The sequence below is a fragment of the Acanthaster planci genome, linkage group LG16 (assembly GCF_054643075.1).
Source record: "Acanthaster planci isolate LZ-2023a linkage group LG16, COTS_SCS, whole genome shotgun sequence".
Lineage (NCBI taxonomy): Eukaryota > Metazoa > Echinodermata > Asteroidea > Valvatida > Acanthasteridae > Acanthaster > Acanthaster planci.
In genome coordinates this window covers 7,435,956-7,456,359 of record NC_141792.1, presented here as the reverse complement: position 1 = coordinate 7,456,359, position 20,404 = coordinate 7,435,956, and the positions used below count along the sequence as shown (strand labels likewise).

The window sequence follows — 20,404 nt, the reverse complement described above, 5'->3', positions numbered from 1 at the left end:
CATTCTGCCTGCTGTGTCTCTAGCTGAGGTTGATTCGTTCCAAGTTCAGCATGCATGCATATGAACTTAAGTTTCCATTCGGGAACATCTCGTGTCGTTTTGAAGGTTTGCAGTCCGACAGTTCCCAGTCGGGCACTGTTCTCAGCAGTTCAGGCCCTGTCACTGTCAGTAAAGTGTTCTCACAGCTTTTGTGCCCGTCTATAGACATGACAAGTAGCTTATTGCCGAATATTAGAAATACCCAGCAAGGCAGTTTATAAGTTATCATGCCAGTGGACCATTGACCCCTTTTTTCAGTCACTACGAAGGACTGTCTCTTTAATCAAGTTCAAGTGTGGTCTGTGTGAGAAACCTTACCAATATGGTGCAGTTCATGCGAGAGGTTTGCTGAACGGTTTCTCTAGTCACTGTTGCTTTTCTACTGTTTGACTGAATTTGCAAGTAGTTGGTGCAGTTCCACCCGACTTGGCATATGGAGGTATTTTAGTCTTTAAGCCTCTACAAAGCACTGAGCAATCGCGCAAGTGCGGTGCTAGACTTCATTTTCAAGTCTGTTGAAATGTTTCATTATAAACCAACAACGTAGTTGGATGAGAAGCGAGGCAAGATTTACTTACCTGTAGGTTGAGGGAGACAGTCAGCAATGCCAGCGCAATGGCCATGATGGCAAACGGGAAGAGGAGAAGCTTACGGCGGCCAGCACGCTCAACAACAAAGACCTACCAAAGAGATGGGGAATTGAAACAACAGTGCTAGTCTCTCTTAATTATCGTAACTAATTCCATCTGTTCGGGAAGAAGAGATGGTGTGCTTTTATACAGCAAGAATGGTCCTTCAATAGGAACTTACTGCCTGCACAGCGTGCACTTTTGAAATGGACATCTACGCTGCCATCAGTGACAGAAAACCCCTATTTGTGTGTTAAGTGTAGATTAAAATGTGTTAAAATTATTAAAATGTTTTTTGCATTTACTTTAGAAACAAAAGCGAATGACTGCCATTTTCGTTGTGAAAATGAAAAACGAACTTTGTTTTTTTCGTTTTCAAATGAAACACAAAAGTCTTGTTTTTCGTTTTCGTGTTCAAATGAAAATCGAAAATGACTTGTTTCGTTTTTGGTTTGTCATTTTAAATCGAAAAACGAATGGACGAAATGTACACGGACCCCTCACTTAGCTTGTGCATAGTGTATGGGACTTGTCCGGTCTGCAATACGTGCTCTACATTGCAGTTGAAGCATGAGACGGAGCCGAATTGAGCATTGGAAAACGGCCCTGGAAAACGGCCATAGAGTAGTCAGAATCCTTGAGTCTGGTATCCAGACTATTGAAAAACTGGCTCTTAACTCGTGAGACCGTACATCAAATCTGGGCGGTGTGAACCAACCATTGGAATGCTAGGAGGACCCAAACCGAGTTTTAATCTAGTTTATATCAGAGCACGAACCTGCAGAACTAGTTCCATTTGTATTCTGTGATGGGGAAAATGTGGCATCTACTGACTCGCAAGGTTGTCAGCTGAGAGCTCACTCACCGATATGATAGTCATGAACACATTGATACCGCCGAGCCCAACTGTTGCGTACGAAATTTCCTGCGTGGACATGCCTGTTTCTTCGAAGATGTAAGTTGCATAAAACATCACCTGAAGTTTAGTTCAAAATAGAATCGTTGAAGTTATCAGAGAAAGGCCAACTCAGGACTAAGTCGAGGATCCTACGAATTTTGCATTTCACTGCTTCACACCCACATACACCCTTAATAATCCGCTTCAGCTATAACCCAGCCTAAAGAAGAGCTGCGCAACGTCCAGTGGTTCCATGCAAATCAAAATGAAAATTTCCTTATCCAGAAAGCCAAAGTTCCTTGCTTCGATCCCACCAGGTTTCCCACCCGAGTTCAAAGGTCAAAATTTCCAATCTCTTTTGAAGAAATAAAATTATTTATTTGCAGCATGTGTAGAAGATGAACTGTGCACATGCGCAGTACGTTTTGTTCACGCAGGTCTTGAGCAAAGTTATTCTGAAACTGAAAGAATATCCAATAAAACAACAAATTTATTAGACTTTGTAACTAACTTCAGAGAACGGTGCAGTTTGGGGGAATTTCGTCATTTCCATCAACATTCCTTCAAAAGCAAAAATGACCTCATTTCCTTTCTCCTCACGTACACACCCACGTACACCCTTAATCCCCTTTAGCTATAATCCAGCCTAAAGAAGAGCTACGCAACGTCCAGTGGTTCCATGTAAATCAAAATGATTTGAGGATGTACGCAATGCAAGCGTACGCAATTTGTGCGCATTTGTACGCAATGTATCCGCATGTATGTGTGTATGTATCAGTGGCGTGCTCGTTTTTATCTAATTATCTCTCCTTTCATTAAGATTTCAACACAGGTCTTTGACAGGAACTATTGCCGTACATCTATGCATCTTTTCTAATTCCCAAAAGCCAAGCAGTTGTTATCTCTCTTTTGTATCTATTTTCTTGGGGGGGGTAAAAATAAAAAAATAAGAGAAATTCACGCCAATGAAGTTTGAGATGTAAACTTACAGCATTGATTCCAGACAACTGCTGACCAGCGTGGATTACCACACTGATGATAAGTGGCATCCTCCATGATGGATCCTTGGCGGTAACAACAGACCACATGCCCACCTACATGTAGAACAGAAGTACTCCATTCTAAAAATTGATTCGAAGGGATCAGTCTGATCGGAGAATGGGTGGTCAAATGAAGGCCGGTTTCAGATTGGAGTCGAATGGACATTGTGGGCTTTTAATCATGGGTTCTGCCCTTAAAAACTGACGTCTGTGTATATTCATAGCACTGTGTCCGCAGAGTTGTCTGAGAGCTCGCCCAAAAAAATCACAAGCTTACTCTGGTGGGACTCGAACCCACGGCCAGGATGCTGATTTGTCTGGTACGAACGTCTTAGCCATTTGACCATCAAGCTTTCAGGGTCGGCTGGTCAGCTCGAGTGGGATTTGACTAGATCTGATCAAACAAGCAGTCGTTGGACTAAATGCCCTCCACTTCCTGCCTAACCTTTTGAGTGGATGATTCCTTGAAGGCCTCCTCCTTCATTTCTGTAACTTCACGATCCACGTCATCATCCCCTCTCAGTCTGATAAGAGCTGTAGACCGAAGGAAAAACCCAAGCATTTCAATTAATGAAACGGAGCGCTCCAGCTTTGATAAACACTGGGGTGATGAGCTTCCTCTTGTTTCAAGGTTTCCTATCTGGTTCGTACATGTGACTTTGTCACAAAGGCGGATGCACCACGATTTGCAGGTTCCCATTGGACGATCGCTGAAGTTACGCGATAACTTCCGGTTCCATGGTTCCATGTAAACAACGATCAATGCATGGAACTCTATGTGCAGTGGGCGTGGTTTAAATTGAAGTGACGTCACACTTACGAACCGGATACCTTCCTATTAATCAGGGGAACCTGGAAAACGAATTTCCCTTTTTCCAGACAGGGAAAGGTCATGGAATTTGAGAAAAATGTCCCAAATCAGGGGAGAGTCAGGCTCTGTGAGTGGCCCAAAAGTGGAAGTAGTCAGCTATAATATTATTTTGCTCTCGTCTGACAAGTCATCAACCACACCAGAGATCTGTCAAACTGGAAACAGGTCGAAATACTTATCCTGGAATTTTGAAACTCGTCAGGGAAAACTTTGGGAGAAATCAGGGAGTTTTCATGCAGTGATGAGAACCCTGTGATTGGTATGTTAACGTCACATAGTGATACGTACGGAATTAGCGAGCCCATACCTGCTTTACATTTCTCCGGCTTGTTCTTGTTGATGAGCAGCCAACGGGGGCTCTCGGGGCAAAATGGGAGTGTCAGGATCTCGATGCCCGAAAACACCCCAGTGAGGGCCAACAGAATGGGCCACTGGTTCTCTTTGTTCAACACGAACAGACCGAAAGCCTAGAACAAAGTTTCAGGCAAATACGGAACGTTATGCTAAAAGACGCAATCCATGTATACTTTCGCGGTATCTCATGTTTTAGAAAACATACCTCAATTAATGTGTCAGATTTTTGTAGAATTAAAAAAATGGAAGACGACAGATTTAGCATACGATTGAGGTGATTCAATTTGAAGCAGTCTGAAATCATTGTGCAAATTGAGTTGTGGTATTGAGGGGCCTGAGCATTGCAAGTTTGGTATCAGCTAAGACACTATAAAGAGATAGATATTCTAAAAATCCAATAATCAGCTTTCACGTTTCTGTTAGCCATCTTTAGTTGGGAATTTACGTACCAAGCTAAAGGACGGCCCACTGGAACCAGAGACTAACGTATATGCATGCAACTGCCAACTAAACTACAAGTGTGCACCCAGTAGAATCCACACCCCACTGTATCCAGTCAGCTTATATAAACAGCTTCAATTTCAGCATCTCTTCAGTCTCCTGACGACAGACTGAGCACGCAGTCCGAAACGTTGAGTATACTCCAGGTTCTTTTCAGAACCATACATACTCATAAGATATATATTCCTTGCATGGTGCTACCGCAAGCCTTTCCACCTAAAGTGTAAAGGAGTTACGTATCCGGCTAGCCACCACAATTCGGAGTTCTGCAAAGCCAGTTTTACAATTATACCTCGAGCAACCATTCCTCAGTTTCAGATATTCCGAAGCTGACTAATAAACTTGTCTTCGATAAATACACTGGGTCGCGTGGAATGCAACACGTTCGGTTTCAGTTGGAGTGCGTAATGACCGGAGACGGAGCTCCTGTGCGTGAGACTGGCTTACCTGCGCAAGGAGAATGCCGATGGTGATAGCTAGCTGATGACAAGTACCGATAGCACCGCGTAGATTGACCGGGGAGATCTCAGCCAGATACAGGGGCACGATAGTGATGGAGCAGCCTGGTAAATCATATACATATACATAAAGCGTTTAAATGTGTCATCGCCTTACGTCGGTGATCGTAGAGTCGCCAGGTCCCTTATTTTGCCACTTACGCCCACTGTGAAAACCAATCATACTCGACAATAGGCGGCATTTAAATTAGGGACCTGGTGACTATGCAGTCACTGAAGTTTGTCCTTGAAGTTCCCCCAACATGTCACAGTGAAGAAGGGTTTGTAACAGATAGCAAGTCAATTCTGCAAGTCCAAGTCAAGTCCTAAGTGAATTTGGTCCCAACACAAGCAAGTCACAAGTTTTTGTCCAAGGTCAAGTCCCAGTCAAGTCACAAGTTAATCATTTTTTTGCAAGTCCAAGTCAAGCCTTCAAAAATGATAGTTTAATACAAGTCAAGTCACGAGTCACAAAAAATAGCGATTCGAGTCTGATTCGAGTCAAAGTCACGTGACTTGAGTCTACAACTGTGATTTGTGAGTCAGTCATAGATTTCGTTGTATGTTAATGCCTTCGTGGCCAACATATTGGTCAAAAGGTTAGCGGGATTCGACCTTAATATTTCCTTGGTGTAAGTCCTCCTATGCTTCAGGTCAGCCTCGTCAATAAAAGTTGTATAGCAGCGTTTTGATTGGAAGACTGTAGGTTGGCTGGTCCGACAACCAGTAACGTCATCTATTGATCGTCTCATACTTGATCATTTAAAGAATCAACCCAGAGGTCATTAAGTACAAAAGCAATACCATTTGTAAAATTAGTCATTTTCAAACTGGAAAATCCCCAATCCGCATCTTGACATCGATCAGGCAATTAATAGTTTGTCCGGAATATGATATTATCTCTTTTTTTCCCCAAAAACGACGAGCGACACTTACCAACCATGAATCCGATGATGAGACGCCCAACCATAACTATCTCAAAATTATTGGCGTAGTCGGCGCCGCTGAAGCCGAACAGGAGCGCGGCAGCAATGGAGAAAATGTTGTTCAGGAGGAGGGCGCCCTTCCTGAAAATGTGAAGATGACAAATATTGACTGCTTCGAGTGGTATAGTAAAACTAGCCTCCCGAGATGATCCGTGGAGCATTCTAATTTCCCGAGGCAAAGCCGAGGAAAAATAGAATATTCCAAAGATCACCAAGGGAGGCTAGTTTTACTATACCGCGAGATAAAGCAGTCAGTGTATGTTTTATAACACCTCCCCACAGATTCTGCAAAATTTAAGCTAAAAATCAATAATGAAACACCAAACTTGAATTTACATTCATCAAATTTAATTCAAGAATTCCAAACGGAACAGCACCGTTTGCATACATTCATTAACCGGTGTTGTTCGCTATGAGCCGAAATACGCGCGTGTGCTTTCATTGGTACATATATAGTTCTTTGGTTGCTATACGGGTATAGTTCTTTTTCAGAAAGAGGCTGCGGTGGTATAAAATAGTGAAACTAGCAAGCGTCACATGACACACTTTCGGCCAATCAAGATACAGAATCCGTGGGCGAGTTGTTATAATGAACATTATTTTTACTTGTAGAGGGAATTAGTACATTCCAAACTGGGAATCGTGCTAACTTACAAAGAAACTCAAGGGCGAGGGAGGAAATTAGTCCTTAAGGTTTTTGTCGCTGGGTTGGGTTGGGTTGAGGTGGTTTGGGATTGGATGGGCCTACAAAAAGTTCGAGAATCCTATACAGAGTTTGGGGACACACGACAAGACCTGGTGTGGCTCCATCATGTTTAATTTCAGAAAACAGAATATTGTAAAGCCGGTTGAACGAAATGGGTCGTTTTGTTTCGCTGGTTTTGGATCGCCTTATAGCTGTCAAAGAATGAGACGTTTCTGCTCGTTAAAGGAAAAGATTTGACTTCAGTGGGACTTTTCACAATACCCAGACCGACGGACAATAAACAAAAAATATTTCGCAACCGAAAACGGTCCTACTTGCCTGCCGAGGATGTCGCTGAGTGTACCGCCGAGGAGTGCGCCAAAAGCACCGCCGACACAGTAGAGTGCAGTGGTGAAGGCCAGCAGCCAGTTCATTGCATCCTTGTCAAAGTACGTTTCCCGGCGCTGATAGTTTGACATGTTGTAGAAATCATTCAAATACTGTTTCGAAAGATAAAGGGAGAGCGAGAGGGGGTCATACAAGTTTGTTCCCGTTAAGGCTACTGGGTTATTCGGCGCAGTGGTACTTTTACAATGTAGGGTCTATCTTCCCAAGTTCAAATCCTGCCATCGTCTGTATGCACGTTTTTCGTCCCCTCCCTAATTCTATTTTTTTTTTCATTTTGGGCTATCCTCCCACTCCTAAAGTAAAAAAGTCTTCTTTGTCTTCTTTGTCTTCTCTCTCATGAATTTTGTTAGACCGGCGGAGAGATTGCATATACTCATTTCTGTTTTTGGTTCCATTTTGTACCGCAAAATATCAAACAAAGTGGCATAATCTTCCGGGGTCGGTGTCATTGCTGATGTCGTTTTATTCTTCAGCCAGTTGTTTGAAGTTTGTTGTATTTCCTTCCCTCGGTTTTCAGAAGCCTACAGCTTCAGCTAAGAGCAACACTGCACTGTATGGATTAACTTCAGCCTTGCTATAGGCCCTCTGCACACGGGCGTAAACACCACTTACGATTTGCGGCAGAGAGTACCGACGCATTTATACGGGTGAGTTGGTATACACATTCAAATCGTGGACCTATAACAGTAGGGGACAATAGGGTCCATGGTTGCCGAAGAGTCCACGGTTGGAAAACGTCGACAAAACATATGGGAGGTCTTCCGAATAAGTTAAAGTATGAACAAAAGAGGAACAATAGGGAGTCCACGATTGAAGGCGTTTACACACTTGTGTGTGGGTGTGGGGGGTGGCTTAATGATTTATCTCTTGCAACCTTTTATACTCTTTCCGTAAACGGGTGGGACTATATTTGGGGCTTTTTTACGGTTTTGGAAAGAAGGAAAATGTAATAGACCTACATTGCAAAATTGGCTTTCTTTCATTGTTAGAAAAAAAAGTTTTTCTTTTTTAGGGGGCAGCATGGCCCCCGTTGTCTCCCCCGAACGAACACACACAGTTTGGTCCCAAACAATTGGTTTCGGGTCCGCCCTTGATTAAGTGTATCCACACTCCAGCACTGATGGTAATATCCAACATATCGTTCCCAAACAGGTCCGTATGCATAATTATCCATAGATTTCCCAAGATTGCTGAAACCATGTGGAAACGCAGTGAATGGTCCCCACTAAAATTGGGGAGGTGGTACCCTCTCCCACATCATTCCATGTCAAATGCACTTTGGAGGTTTCCTCCACTGTAGGGAAGCACTCACTGGACTTGGTCAACACAAGCAACACAATCCAACCGAGGTACAGGGGCACAACCTCCTAACGCTATCAATTGACAGTACGCTCTAAATGCAGAAGAGTGAAAAACTCACTCTCAAAAGAGTGAATGCCCTTACAAAGCCACTCCACTCTTAAAAGAGTGAAAAACACTCTAAAAGAGTGACTTCCCGCGCCTGCTACTCCAATCCTTTACGAATCTCACTCTTTTAGAGTGGTTTTTAAAGTTTAAATTGAGAGTGGTTTTCACTTTTCACTCTTTTGGATTTATGAGAGACTCACTCTTTTTGAGAGCGAGTTTTTTACTCTGCCTTTAGGCTTTAAAGAGTAATGAGAGAAAAAAAGTGCTTGGTTCACCCATAGAGCAAGGACTAGGTGTACCACTAGGAGTGAAAATAAAGATATTTGGAACTCTTTACTCCTCATTTGAAAATCCGTTAAAATCGCAGTGAATCGATACTCTAACGAAATAATCACCCTGTAACGACATTATACTGAATAATTATGGACTAACGCTTATGAGAAGTTCAATTGAGGAGTCTTCGACTTAAGTTTAAAGTCAGTTTAACAGTAACTTTAGCGAAACGATTGTCCTTTTCCGTGTAAATCAATCTCAGTACCGCTGGATCACAATTAGGAAGCTATACATGTATTCTGAATTGTACCAGTTGCGCAAGTGAAGACACCCAAATCCTGATTGACATACATTGGAGCTTTCAGGCATCATTTCCTCCGCGTATATAGTGCATGCATTAGTATATACCAAGGCAGTCCTTGCCCCATACTGTTATAAATAGACGGACGTCTCCAGCCAAAAGAAATCCGTTACGTAACCCCAACAATAGCGATATGCAAAAGCCGTTAGGGGAATTTGGTTGAGCTGGCCAACTTGTGGTCAGGTCTGCGATAACGGTTAACTGTTGGTGTTACACTGCATGGAGTCTGATGCCTAGCTCCTGACGAGGGTTATACCCGTAGTGGAGTGTTCTTGGGATTATGCGTAGCCGACAATGACCTGACTTACATTGGCCAGGGTTGGCAGCCCAGGACCGACACAATCGATCCACTGTTTATAAATGTACCTGAGGAATGATTTGTTTTGGCTGTTAGACGGTTATAAGCGCAAATGAATTTTCCAATCACATCGATAACGAGCGTGCTGAAATTCAGTGATAATGGTATCGGAAAATAAACTCGAGATTTAATGATAACGCGGTTTAATGCACAATAAAAGACGATGCTGAACCATTTGGGGGCGTCTTGGGCTTACGTGGGTCGCACTAAATTAAGTGGGGAATATTGCATGAGGTGAATATTTCTCATTTTAAAGGGTGTTGAATATCCGAGATATGCTTCAAAACATAGGCTAGTGGGATGACCAGTAGATGTTCCAGAGAACAGAGTTGCTAATGTGGCATAACCACGGAGGAAGAAAATAAACACTGCGATAGTTCATGGGTCTCGTCACAAAGAATACCCATACCATGGAGCTGTATAGCTCCATACCTAAGGTCGTTTTAAACCATGCCGCTGTACTCAGCATAGGCTGTTTCAGACACGGCCTTAGTGGGAATCAAGGCAAGCAAATGGACATGGTAAAATAATCAACTATTACATAATCTATTAGCTGGCAGAGAGCTTACATGATAATCACACCAGAAAGGAGCGAAATGATGAACTGTCGGCAAGAAATTGGAGGCCTTCCACCATACGGCTTTGTATTTTAAAAGATAAACTTGACATTATTATGCTCTCCGTGCTTTTATGCACTCTCCGTGATGTCATCAGACGAAAATGAAATTTGATGGCGTTTGGGGATTGGTTGGACCATCTAGTCCCTGGTCCAACCCATGGAGCTATAAAAAAGGACCAAGGACTAGAGTTTTGCTCCCTTCATCTCTTTTCCATGGTCAAACCAATCCCCAAACGCCATCAAATGTCATTTTTATACCTCCATGTCCAACCATAGTCCTTGCTCTATGGTCCAACATGCTATCATATGCAATCAACCAATCCACTGCTAGGTCATGTTACTGTACGTTCATCCGAATATTTTATATGCCAAGCAAAACTACAACTAGCACCAGATCGAAAGTGTGGCAATGATGAGAACAGTGTCAGGATGAGCGTATCAAATTTGTGGCTGACACCACACCGTTTGTGACTTTCAGGCAGTAGTGAATATACGGAACCGGTAAATGTTTTTCAGTCGATCACCCTGACCGTTGGCCTTATAGTTATAAATGCCACGTGCCACAGTTTCAAATGTGTCAAATGATGCCCTAGCTCTTTTGATAGGTGTTATATTCCACGAGGAAGTACTAAAGTTTCACACAACACCCGTGCTACTCCAGTGGACGGTTCGACATTTAAATAAATTGCTTTTAACTGGAAATGGCAAAATAGACATGGCCAAGTCGACGAAACTTCAAATGATGAAAACACTGTCTTGCAGCATAGTGGAGATCAAGCCAAAAAGTGGGGATTTAATCGCGCAGAGAGATATGGCGTAATGATCTGATGATGGAAAGTGTGTATGGGGAAAGCAAAATAACTGACAAATAGACACTCACCCCGAAGCCAAGTGGCGCCGACAAGACGCCGGTCCCGTAGCCGAACTGCAGGGAAGACCCAACGCAAACGGAGAAGGTGGACAGAGCCAGCCATACTGTAGCTTTCCCCTGTTTCAGAGTAGGATCGGCAGATGAATATTTAACCCTCACCATTTTGAACGAAGTTTCATTCGCACACTTGTTAGGAGGATGCTTCAAAGGGGGTTGAGATTGGAAAACTTCAACTGGCCAATGAATGAACCAAGTCTTTTGGTGTATATCGCTATGTGTTTAGCTCAACGGGCCTTGAAGGAGGATCAATACGCGTGGCTGTGCAGCACTCCCACAATACACATACAACGGTTACAGCCGCAGCACAATGTCCTTGGTTATATCATAGAGCATTATTGGGCAAGGAGGGGGCAAGATAAGGGAGGGTCATACACACGCATGCGTGTTCACGAGCGTCGCTAGACCATTTAAATGGGAGGGGGAGTCATCATAAAACTAACTGACAGACTGTCGGCAAATTTCAAGAGTGTACAGAGAGTCTGATTCCCGACCTGATTCTAACCTAATCTCCCCTCCCCTTCTTTCCCCTTCCTTCTCCATTCTTGCCAATACGGTATTTTGCCGACAAAACTGACTAAGTGAGGGGGGGACACCCCACAACCCCCTCTTTAGCGAGTATCTTGTGTATGTTGAAAGGCAGGCGTGTATGTGTGAGGTGGGCCCAGGGGACATAATGGATTTAGAGTTGTGAATGGACTCGTGGAAGGATATAAACACTCGAGTGTGTGCCTTGGATGGCTGACCAAGTTAGCACAGATAGATTTCCTTCTAACTTCCTGGTCACAGTGACATAAGGGCAACAATGTTAAATGCCCTGCTTCCTGGGCAGGGTAAGCGTAAGCAATTAGGCCCGTGGAGTCGGCCTACGTGCAATTATGGAAGCATCCCATTGTAACATTTTCCGTATCGTGCGAACTCTGTTTCTGACACTTTATTTTCACAGACTTTCCAAAAGTTAAGAGTTCGTTGCGGCCTTAGCAAATGCGTGCATGATCCAAATGAACTGTGGCCAAGACCCAGGCTTTCAGCAGTCCATGACCTAGCTTTCCGCTCAGCGTCGTGCGATTAATGCCTCTCCCGGATAGATCTCAGGTCTTGCGCACCGAAAGTCGGTTGGTTTGTTGGTGAAACCTATATGTGCTAAGATAGGGTGTATATAAATCGATGGACAAAAAGGACAAAAATCTGTACTAATTGACATGACCCGACAGTACTGGCTTATATTTGACAGTTGGAGGTTTATGACAAAGAAAGGTTTCTTCCGTGGTTAGTGTCGGGTCCTAAATCTTCGTCACTGGTTACGGTATGATGCTTTACACGCCTTAAAGTTTCGGAAGCTCAGACACTTTCGAAATAGACATTTGGCTGTGATAGGACAAAGATGGAATCCAAATGGTTTAGAGCCTTTTTCCTGGTGGGTTATAAGAGCCAAATCGAATTCCCACGTACCTTGAGACCTTATCTGCATGTACTGGGATTTCTACACTTTGTCAAGTGGGATCTTGTGCGCTTTTTGTGTGATGGCATGTTGAAATTATTTCCTCTTTCTAACGAAGCAGAAGGGGCTTGGTAGTTCAGCGTAGGAATTTGACTGTTACTTAAATGGAGTGGCTATTTTGGTTATTTTATAGCCCTCTTCGGACTTGAACTTTGAACAAAGAAACCAACCTTTAGATCAATAATCTGCTTCGAGAACACTTCAAATTTAAAGGGCTGTGTGAACAGTGGAAAGACTAACAGAATGATTCAGATTTCGTATTCTCCGCCAAGGGCGGCAGTCAATCTTTCTTTCACAACTGATCTGTTTAATTTAAGCGATTGAATGAAAAAGAATAACAATGACAAATATTTCAAGTTAAGGCTGCCCATGCAAACGACATCACTGAGGAGCCAAAACACGTCGGCAAAAAGACACTAACACAAACGGGCAAAATACTCAGAAAGAAAGCCCTGCAAATACTCCGACACTGACGGATGGGCAAACACCAGCTGGGCAACTATAAGATCTGCAGGGGATAATGTTGTTTGTGGAGGACACAGTTTGCTTGGTTAGGTAGGACTTAAGCATAAAATATTAAGGGTATACCTTTAATGCATGCGTGCAATGCATTTTTTAAGTACAAAGAACTCTTGTGAACCCATGAGCTTAGGGCCTAAGTGTAATATCATCTCAAGAGGACAACCTTAATGATGCATTATTTGTGTAACAAAAATCACTGGAAGTTTATATATTTTGCTGACCTACATGTCCTTTTCCTTGGTGGTTCATTTTTGTGCAAGTGCATGGCAATAAACCCTGATTAATCTTTTCTTATAAATGTTTAAGAATTTTGTGCCCTGAGCTTGGTTGAAAGACTCGATCAGTGTAAACATTCAGATCAACGCCAGCGCAGCAAGTACGAAAAGACCAACAAAATCACAGAGGCTACAATCCAGCAAAATAAAAGGGACAGAAAGTGAAACGATTGAATTGCGTCAGCGACATGATGCGTTATTTGATCAAACTTGGTCAGTCAATAAAAAACAAACAAAAATGTACCTGTTACTAAATCAAATGACAAGGATGGGCAGTTAAAAAGGAAAGGAATACCCTTTTTGCAAAGCTGTGTTTCGGAAGTTGATGACTTCAATAGGAATAACATACGTTCTAAATTGGACTTAACAGGTTTGATGATGCATTACGGGACAGAATGAAAAGAAGTCGTGAATCACATCCAGTCTGAAACACCTTCTAGTCAGTATGTGCATGGTTCGCTGTGCGAAAATTTTGACTGGTAAAATTATCGTATGCATTCATGTCTCACTGCAAAACTTCAATGCCAGTGAGAACCAACATATTGCGCTGTTTACTTTTACGATGAAGACTTCTTTAATTTAAGTAATATCAACTCTCTCATGATGTGAACAATGCCGTGTACATACAATTAATTATACATACCTTTCGCGACTGCTGCGGTTCTGCAATCCTAACTTCCTTCTCATCCATGGTTGAAGAGCAAGCAGCGGTTAAAATTTTTACAGCAAATGATAATCAAGCATTCGTCTGCTTTTTCCACTGCAGACTAAACAACGCAAATTTTGTGCAAAGGATTGAAACGAATGTGTGCCAGGCCGGTGCGGTGCAACAGAAATGGACTGTGGACTGCCGTTAGTTACCAACTGTGATGCGTGTTGTGTAATGATGGTGACACTTTGTGTATCAGAACCACCAACGATAAGCTATATTTGTGATTATCATATTGTATAAATATTAACCAGACGTACCAAGTACAACCTTACGAAACACACCTTCAACTTCAATTAATGGGCATGTCGCAAAATTTGCCATTTATTTTAGACCAACATGTAGACTTTAAAGCCAAGTCGTCTGTCTATTTGGGGGGGTGGTCATGATATTTTAATTGGGTGGTGGACGGACAACCGGGGACACCGCTATCACATGGTGTATGTGGGGGGGGGCTCTGTTCAGTTGTAGACCATAGAACCAGTACTGACAGGAACACACTCGACCACCACAAACTGGAATGTATCTGGAGACAAGTTTGACCCTTTTCCAGTCATAAATGATAAAATTTACATTGGAGGGTAATGTCTTCTTGTATGGCGCCAGGGGCAGGAGAACTTTGCTTCCTCAGGACTCTGCTTCCTTTAAGGAGAGGCCGCCCACTGTGTTTGGAGAGTATTTTGTTTTGTTTGTGATTTGTCCCCATGATTTTAAAACGCATCATGTTATTTTTAGACTGATGTACGAGCCTTCTCCAGCTGAATGGGGCACATCGTCTACGCTGAACTTCGGTGTGGTGCCCTCCATAATTATGGACATTGAACCTTTGCCCAGGCTTGGTTTCCTTTCACCCAGGCATAAATTATTTCAATCTGCGATATCGCTGTAATTGGCTGTAAATGCATTGTGCCAATCCAGCCAATTACATAATTACATTCCTCGATGTCTGACCCCTAACTTCAAGAATACGAGCAATTCACGTCTGCAAAATCCCTTTTTTTGTTCAGTTCACTCCAATATTAATCAGGGTTTGTAGTTGAAAGTGAGGCAGACGTATCTGTAGTCGTATTCAAGAAGGCCTACGCATGACCTACTTCACCGTGGATTTCGAAAACAGCAAATGCCTAAGTCAGACTCTGTTCAAATGGATGCCTGCAAGCAAAACCAGATTGTGGTACAAATTGGTTTGATGTACATGTGTAATATTTCGATGTAATTCGATGTAATTTTTCAATGATGGTCTTTGATTAACTTCCCTATTAATAAAAGTGTACCAACTAATTCAAAGACCATTCATTGAATATTCCCGATGGTGGAGAGCATTTTGTACAATAATTGGTACCTCCGTGTTTACAGCCATTGGCGTGGGCCCGCAGCAAGCGACCAGTGAGAGCGTTACCTTGGTTACCGGATTCGTCTATTTATAGACTGCATTATGGTCGATAGTATATTAACGATTGTGATGGTGGTCGATTGAAATCGGTCTCAGCCGCTCCAGCCAGTCAGTGGCTCCCAAGCCTGCTTGGCATTTTCAGCCAAAGGCGTACATATTCAGAAACGGCCCCTCTGAAAGTTGGTCAGATGATATGTCGTTGCCTGTTGTTACGTGACGAACCAAGAACTTCTCAGCTCCAAACTTGCCTGTAAACCTTTCAAACGGGCTTTCAAAATACCTTCTACTGGTTCAGTAGTGTTTATGTACTTAGGTGACATGTTCTGAGGAAGCATCTGCAACACATTTTGTTCAAGCTGGAGATCAAAAATATATTGACTGCGGCTTGTACATAGGTTGTGCACATTTCAAATTTTCAATGAGGGAGAGACTCAGGGGGCCTCGTGGCCCCCCCCCTGCCAGTTACTTAACACTGGTTTGGCTGCTTCTGGGCGCAAAACTGCATACACTTATCAGAAAAATGCGTGCCATGTCCGTCGTCGACCTTAATTAAATGTTAGTCTGGTTTTTATCCAATTTGAATTGCCATTCTGGACCTCAACCCACGGGAAATCGTTTTGATTCGAGAGCGCACTCGGACGGTCGTGCCGAGTACTGCCCAACGTCGATGTCGTGTTTTACTTCCTGGCGCATAGGATAAGTGACCTGCGTCAGAGCTCGGTAAGTTATAGGAGGCCAGTTCAACCGAATCGACCTTTTCGAACTACACGTACATATCAACAACAAGAAAAATTCTTCTGGGGAGAGATCCGCCCCCCCCGTTACCACCCACGGATCGGTCATTGGGCATGGCTGTGAAACGTCCTGAAAACAAAGATCTACTGGTAACTTCTGCTATTTGAAGAACCAGAACACAAAGTCACCAAACAGCTAAGGTACATAAACAATACACAGCACATGTAATGGCAATATTTCTGTGAGGAGCAGGTTATCGATACTGTCAATAAAAGTTGAGATAGATCCTGTCTACTTATTGTTATAAAACCCATTGAAAAATAACGCAAGTTTGCACCCGTCACCGGGCGGTGTATTATACCGGGTACAAAGGGCACCACCTTACGGTGGAGTGGTTCCCGCCTCATCTGTGAGCTGAATTTTTATAGTCTTGCTGTTACTATTTTCCTTCCTACTCAAAGCGGGTAAACAAAGCTCCCAAATTTAGCCTCGCTCCTCAATAAGGTCATCAAAGGTTCCATAAAGAAATTCCCCCCCCCCCGAAAATTGAGTTCTGCATCTGCCCTAGGGTATATCTCCGTAAGACTGAACTGAAAAAAAAAACCCTGGTTGACGCCCATATTCATTGTATACATACCGCGATATAGTTATGTACACATACAGATAAGATAGAAATACTATTATATGCAGTTAGAAATATTGTTCGGTGCAGTCCAGTCGTTGGACATGGCATATGCGCAGGGTACAGCCAGTGAAATATCAATCATGACAAATTTAAATTAAGACCAAAATAAAAGGAGTCATCGCTCAAGCCCATCCCCTCCACAGTTCGCACGTGTCCTCCAGTTATATACGAAGCAACATTTTTCATTCGTAGTTATGAGTTTCTTGGTCCCTTCATGGTTTTGACTTGTAATCTTTGTACCTTTCTGCATTTACCATCTGATGTCCATTCCCATCTGGTGAATAAATGCGGTGCGTTAGTGGTGGTGCATGTACCCAAGTAAAACGCTATCTGCCTGAATGATAATTAAGCAAAAGTGCTTGAGAAGAGGGCCAGTCGGGCAGTTTTAATTACCAAGTTTAAGGCGGACTCTTGGTACCAGTGTTATGTTGGCCAGTGGCGTAGCCAGGATTTTACTAGTTGGGGCACCACCATCTTAGGGGGGGGGCACCAGCTTTCAGTGGTGTGGTTTTTGGGGCAAGCTTTTGTTAGCCTTGTTCATTATCCATTCATCTGTTTGTTTTAGTGGGAGGCACCTGGGGCGCTGGAAATAAGGGGGCAACGTGCCCCCGCCAGCTCCCCCCCCCCGTGGCTACGCCCCTGATGTTGGCCCCCCTTTTGCCTAAGGCATCAGAACCATTAATTATTTCATTGCGCTGGCAAGCGTTGGAACTTTGTATTTCATACCAATACTAAGTTGTACTAGTTTGAAGCTTTTCTAAAATCAAAAATATAGAGAAGAGATGCCAAAGCATAAAATAAAAACTATGCGCGATTTATGGCACAGAGTGTGTTTCCGCAGGCTTTCGAACTTCTTATTGGTCGGGCCCGGATTAGGTGTTTTACACCGCCGTATAGACACCAGTGTTTCGTAGGCCCTACCCTGCTCAAGGTACAATATCGTCCATTTCATTGCGCTGGGAAGAGATGGGGCCTTGAACGTCATGTTGCTGCAAAGCCGCACGAAGCCATAAACAGCTGCTACAATCTGAAGCTTTCCGAAACTCGAACTTTCACGATGGGAGACACTGAAACTTCTACAAACTTTTTGCGTGTCTGCGAGGTGCCTGTGCTCTACGGTGTAGGCTACGTTAGGCGTGTTACGCACGTCCTCAAATTTTTCCAAGGCCATTGACTCAGTGCCTTCTGTGCCTTTAGGGCCCTGGCCAAATTTAGACTGTCCAGGTCTATCTGTGAGCTTCTCATCGAGTCTTGCATCCATCAGAGAGGGGCAACTCTCCCGAATGATGTTTGCCATACTGCAAAAAGGTATAAGAAAATACCTGTTTTCTCCTGTTTCAACAATATTTAGTAACCAAAATTTGGTTACAATTTGTTTTTAATCCAGACGGCTCTCTGTTTTTGCCCCTTTGGACCCACTTCGATGCGTCATTGCTGTGCAATTATATGGGATACGCCTTTTGTGTACATAGACACGGACAAGGCTGCTTTTCAAGTAAGAGTTTTGAACCCGGAGAGGAGTATTTCCCTACTAACGTAAAAAGAGATGTAAAAGATAATGTAAAACTAAAGGAAAAAGCAAGTGAAGTTAACGAAAGTTGACACCGTTCCCGCATCTTAAAATTTACCGTGTTTTACAGATCCAAAATTAGCAATGGATTTTGGGGTAGAATCAGACAACTCCACAGATCAGTGGTAATTTTAAAGACATGTACTGACAATCGTAAACCTTGAGGCTGCTATACACTCACGAGAAGAAACCTTGTAATAATTCGATAGATATAACTCACCTTATCGTTGACTTATCTGTAACTATCCTCGAATTCATCTCTTGAATCAACGGAATTTGTTTGAGGTCCCGTTTCTGTTTGTTTATGTATTGAACTTTATCTAGATTTTCCCCAGAGAGTGATACTGTCGATTGAGTTCTGAAGTTACGAAACGAGATGACTTGGTTGGCTCCAGTTCGTTTGCTCTCATTCTTCAGGGACAAAAAGATGTTAGTGCGAGCTTGTGTTTTAACTACACGGATATGAAGAAGGTCTGTTCATCACGAATTTTGGTTGGTTAACAACGCAGTTAGTGTTTACAATTTAGAGGTGCGAAACGATATTTCTCAAATTTGTGTTACTGTCGTCTTCTGCCGAATGTGATGAATTATTATCCACTGCTGAGCAGTTGTTTTTAATCATTTTGCCGGTATTATGAGCAGGAGGTGTTCTTTAGTGTTTGAGGCGCTCTCAGTTGTGTCAGAATGCCGGCAACTGTGAATGGGACGCTGGTACCCTCCAGTGCACACTTAGGCAGGATAATCAGTGGCGTTGTGGTGAATTTCGACAGAATAGCCCGCTTTAACTATCGCAGGTTACGGGTTAGTCAAACTGTGGTCTTGTTCCCTGTATCTCAGGACCATGACAAATGACGGCGAGCAGCATTATCGATTGCTATGTCCCAAGCTCCCGGGAATGAAGGTGACAAGTAGATGCTTGTAGTATAGCAATCGGAGTCGAGGATCTAAGCAGAAATTGTGCCTGTCATAAACCCAGTGGCGTAAATTTGTGCAGGAAATTTGGGGATGGGAATGGGCAAGGGGGAGGGGAGGGATGACTTGTCCATACCCAGCAAGAAATGAGACCGAGGGGTACCCCCCCAACATGTCCAATCCCTATACACATTCCAGACTATTGTTACTTAACACACGATGACCAACACAAAGCAGGGGGGGTTCTCTCCGTCTCATACCTTGCTGCATATTGACTTGTCCGGCCATGAAAATGAAAAGCGGGGAGGGGGAATACCACCTGTCTCTATATAGAGGTCCTTGTTAATGATAGTGATGCGATGCACATCTGTAATTATGTATTCAGGATGGCATACTTATGGCTTTTTAAATTGTTTTCGCCTCTTGAGTTATACTGAATGCATTTTAGTCGTTGCAAGTCTGAAAAATTCTTCCAAATCCACTTCATTTTTTTGTTCCCGGCAAAAAAGTGTGTGTGTGGGGGGGGGGGGTGACTCAATAGCCCATCTCCCCCCTCAAAAGGTCGGAGGTATATATCCCCAAGGATTTACACCCATGCATAAAAACCTAAAGGCACTGAGCAAAAGTTAAACTTGAAACTAATAGGAAGCAGTGTGCACTGCCCTTGCATATTATTAGCTGCTAGTTATCTGGCATGAATTTGCTGTAAACATAATACTCTATGTTCTAAGCAAAATACTCTGTTTGACACAGCTGTCAGGAATTGATTCAATGGGAGTCTTTGCTTTGCCCTGGCTATAACAGAGTCTCGGCGTAACCAAAGATTTAATGTCGGCAGACAAAAAGGATCACACTCTGAGTTACATAGTTCAATCTGCAGTCCTTTGCTTTTCTGCAGACTTCGCGTACGTAGAGCAGCATCCTTCAAGTGGTCTGTTGACACGCTTCGACGATTCCCTACGCGTCCCCCAGGCTCACACCCTACTCACTCCCACCGCCACACCAGTCTCACAAATGAAAGGAGCCACATCTTTTATTATTGATCACTACAGTTATCCGAACAAGCCAACTCCGCTGACTGTGGTGACAAAGGGACTATTCCTGGTCCCTTTGTCATTATGATCACGATAATCGCGACTTGTACAACCGTGAATGCGGGTGCCAATCGTTTTATCGGCCCCAGGGTCTGATCTATCTGTCAGTCACCAAGGAACTTAAGAACACGTTAAGTCCTATTGGAGAGTGGAT

General features: G+C 43.2%; 1 protein-coding gene and 1 long non-coding RNA gene across 2 annotated transcripts in view; one reads left to right on the top strand and one right to left on the bottom strand.

Moving 5' to 3' along the window:
• Positions 1-14,024, bottom strand: part of LOC110986532 (solute carrier family 2, facilitated glucose transporter member 5-like) — a 23,302-nt gene extending 9,278 nt beyond the window's left edge. The window contains exons 1-10 of the mRNA XM_087147152.1: positions 13,796-14,024; positions 10,807-10,914; positions 6,836-7,000; positions 5,766-5,892; positions 4,780-4,895; positions 3,785-3,944; positions 3,052-3,140; positions 2,556-2,660; positions 1,534-1,644; positions 618-719 (exon numbers count right to left, since the gene is read on the bottom strand). Coding sequence (XP_087003278.1) covers positions 618-719; positions 1,534-1,644; positions 2,556-2,660; positions 3,052-3,140; positions 3,785-3,944; positions 4,780-4,895; positions 5,766-5,892; positions 6,836-7,000; positions 10,807-10,914; positions 13,796-13,843 — 1,131 coding nt within the window. The 5' untranslated portion in view covers positions 13,844-14,024. The remainder of the gene's footprint in view (positions 1-617; positions 720-1,533; positions 1,645-2,555; positions 2,661-3,051; positions 3,141-3,784; positions 3,945-4,779; positions 4,896-5,765; positions 5,893-6,835; positions 7,001-10,806; positions 10,915-13,795) is intronic.
• On the top strand, positions 7,279-20,404 carry LOC147796453 (uncharacterized). The gene is made up of 3 exons (XR_015427965.1): positions 7,279-7,555; positions 18,062-18,169; positions 18,569-20,404. It is a non-coding gene; the product is annotated as an uncharacterized LOC147796453 (long non-coding RNA).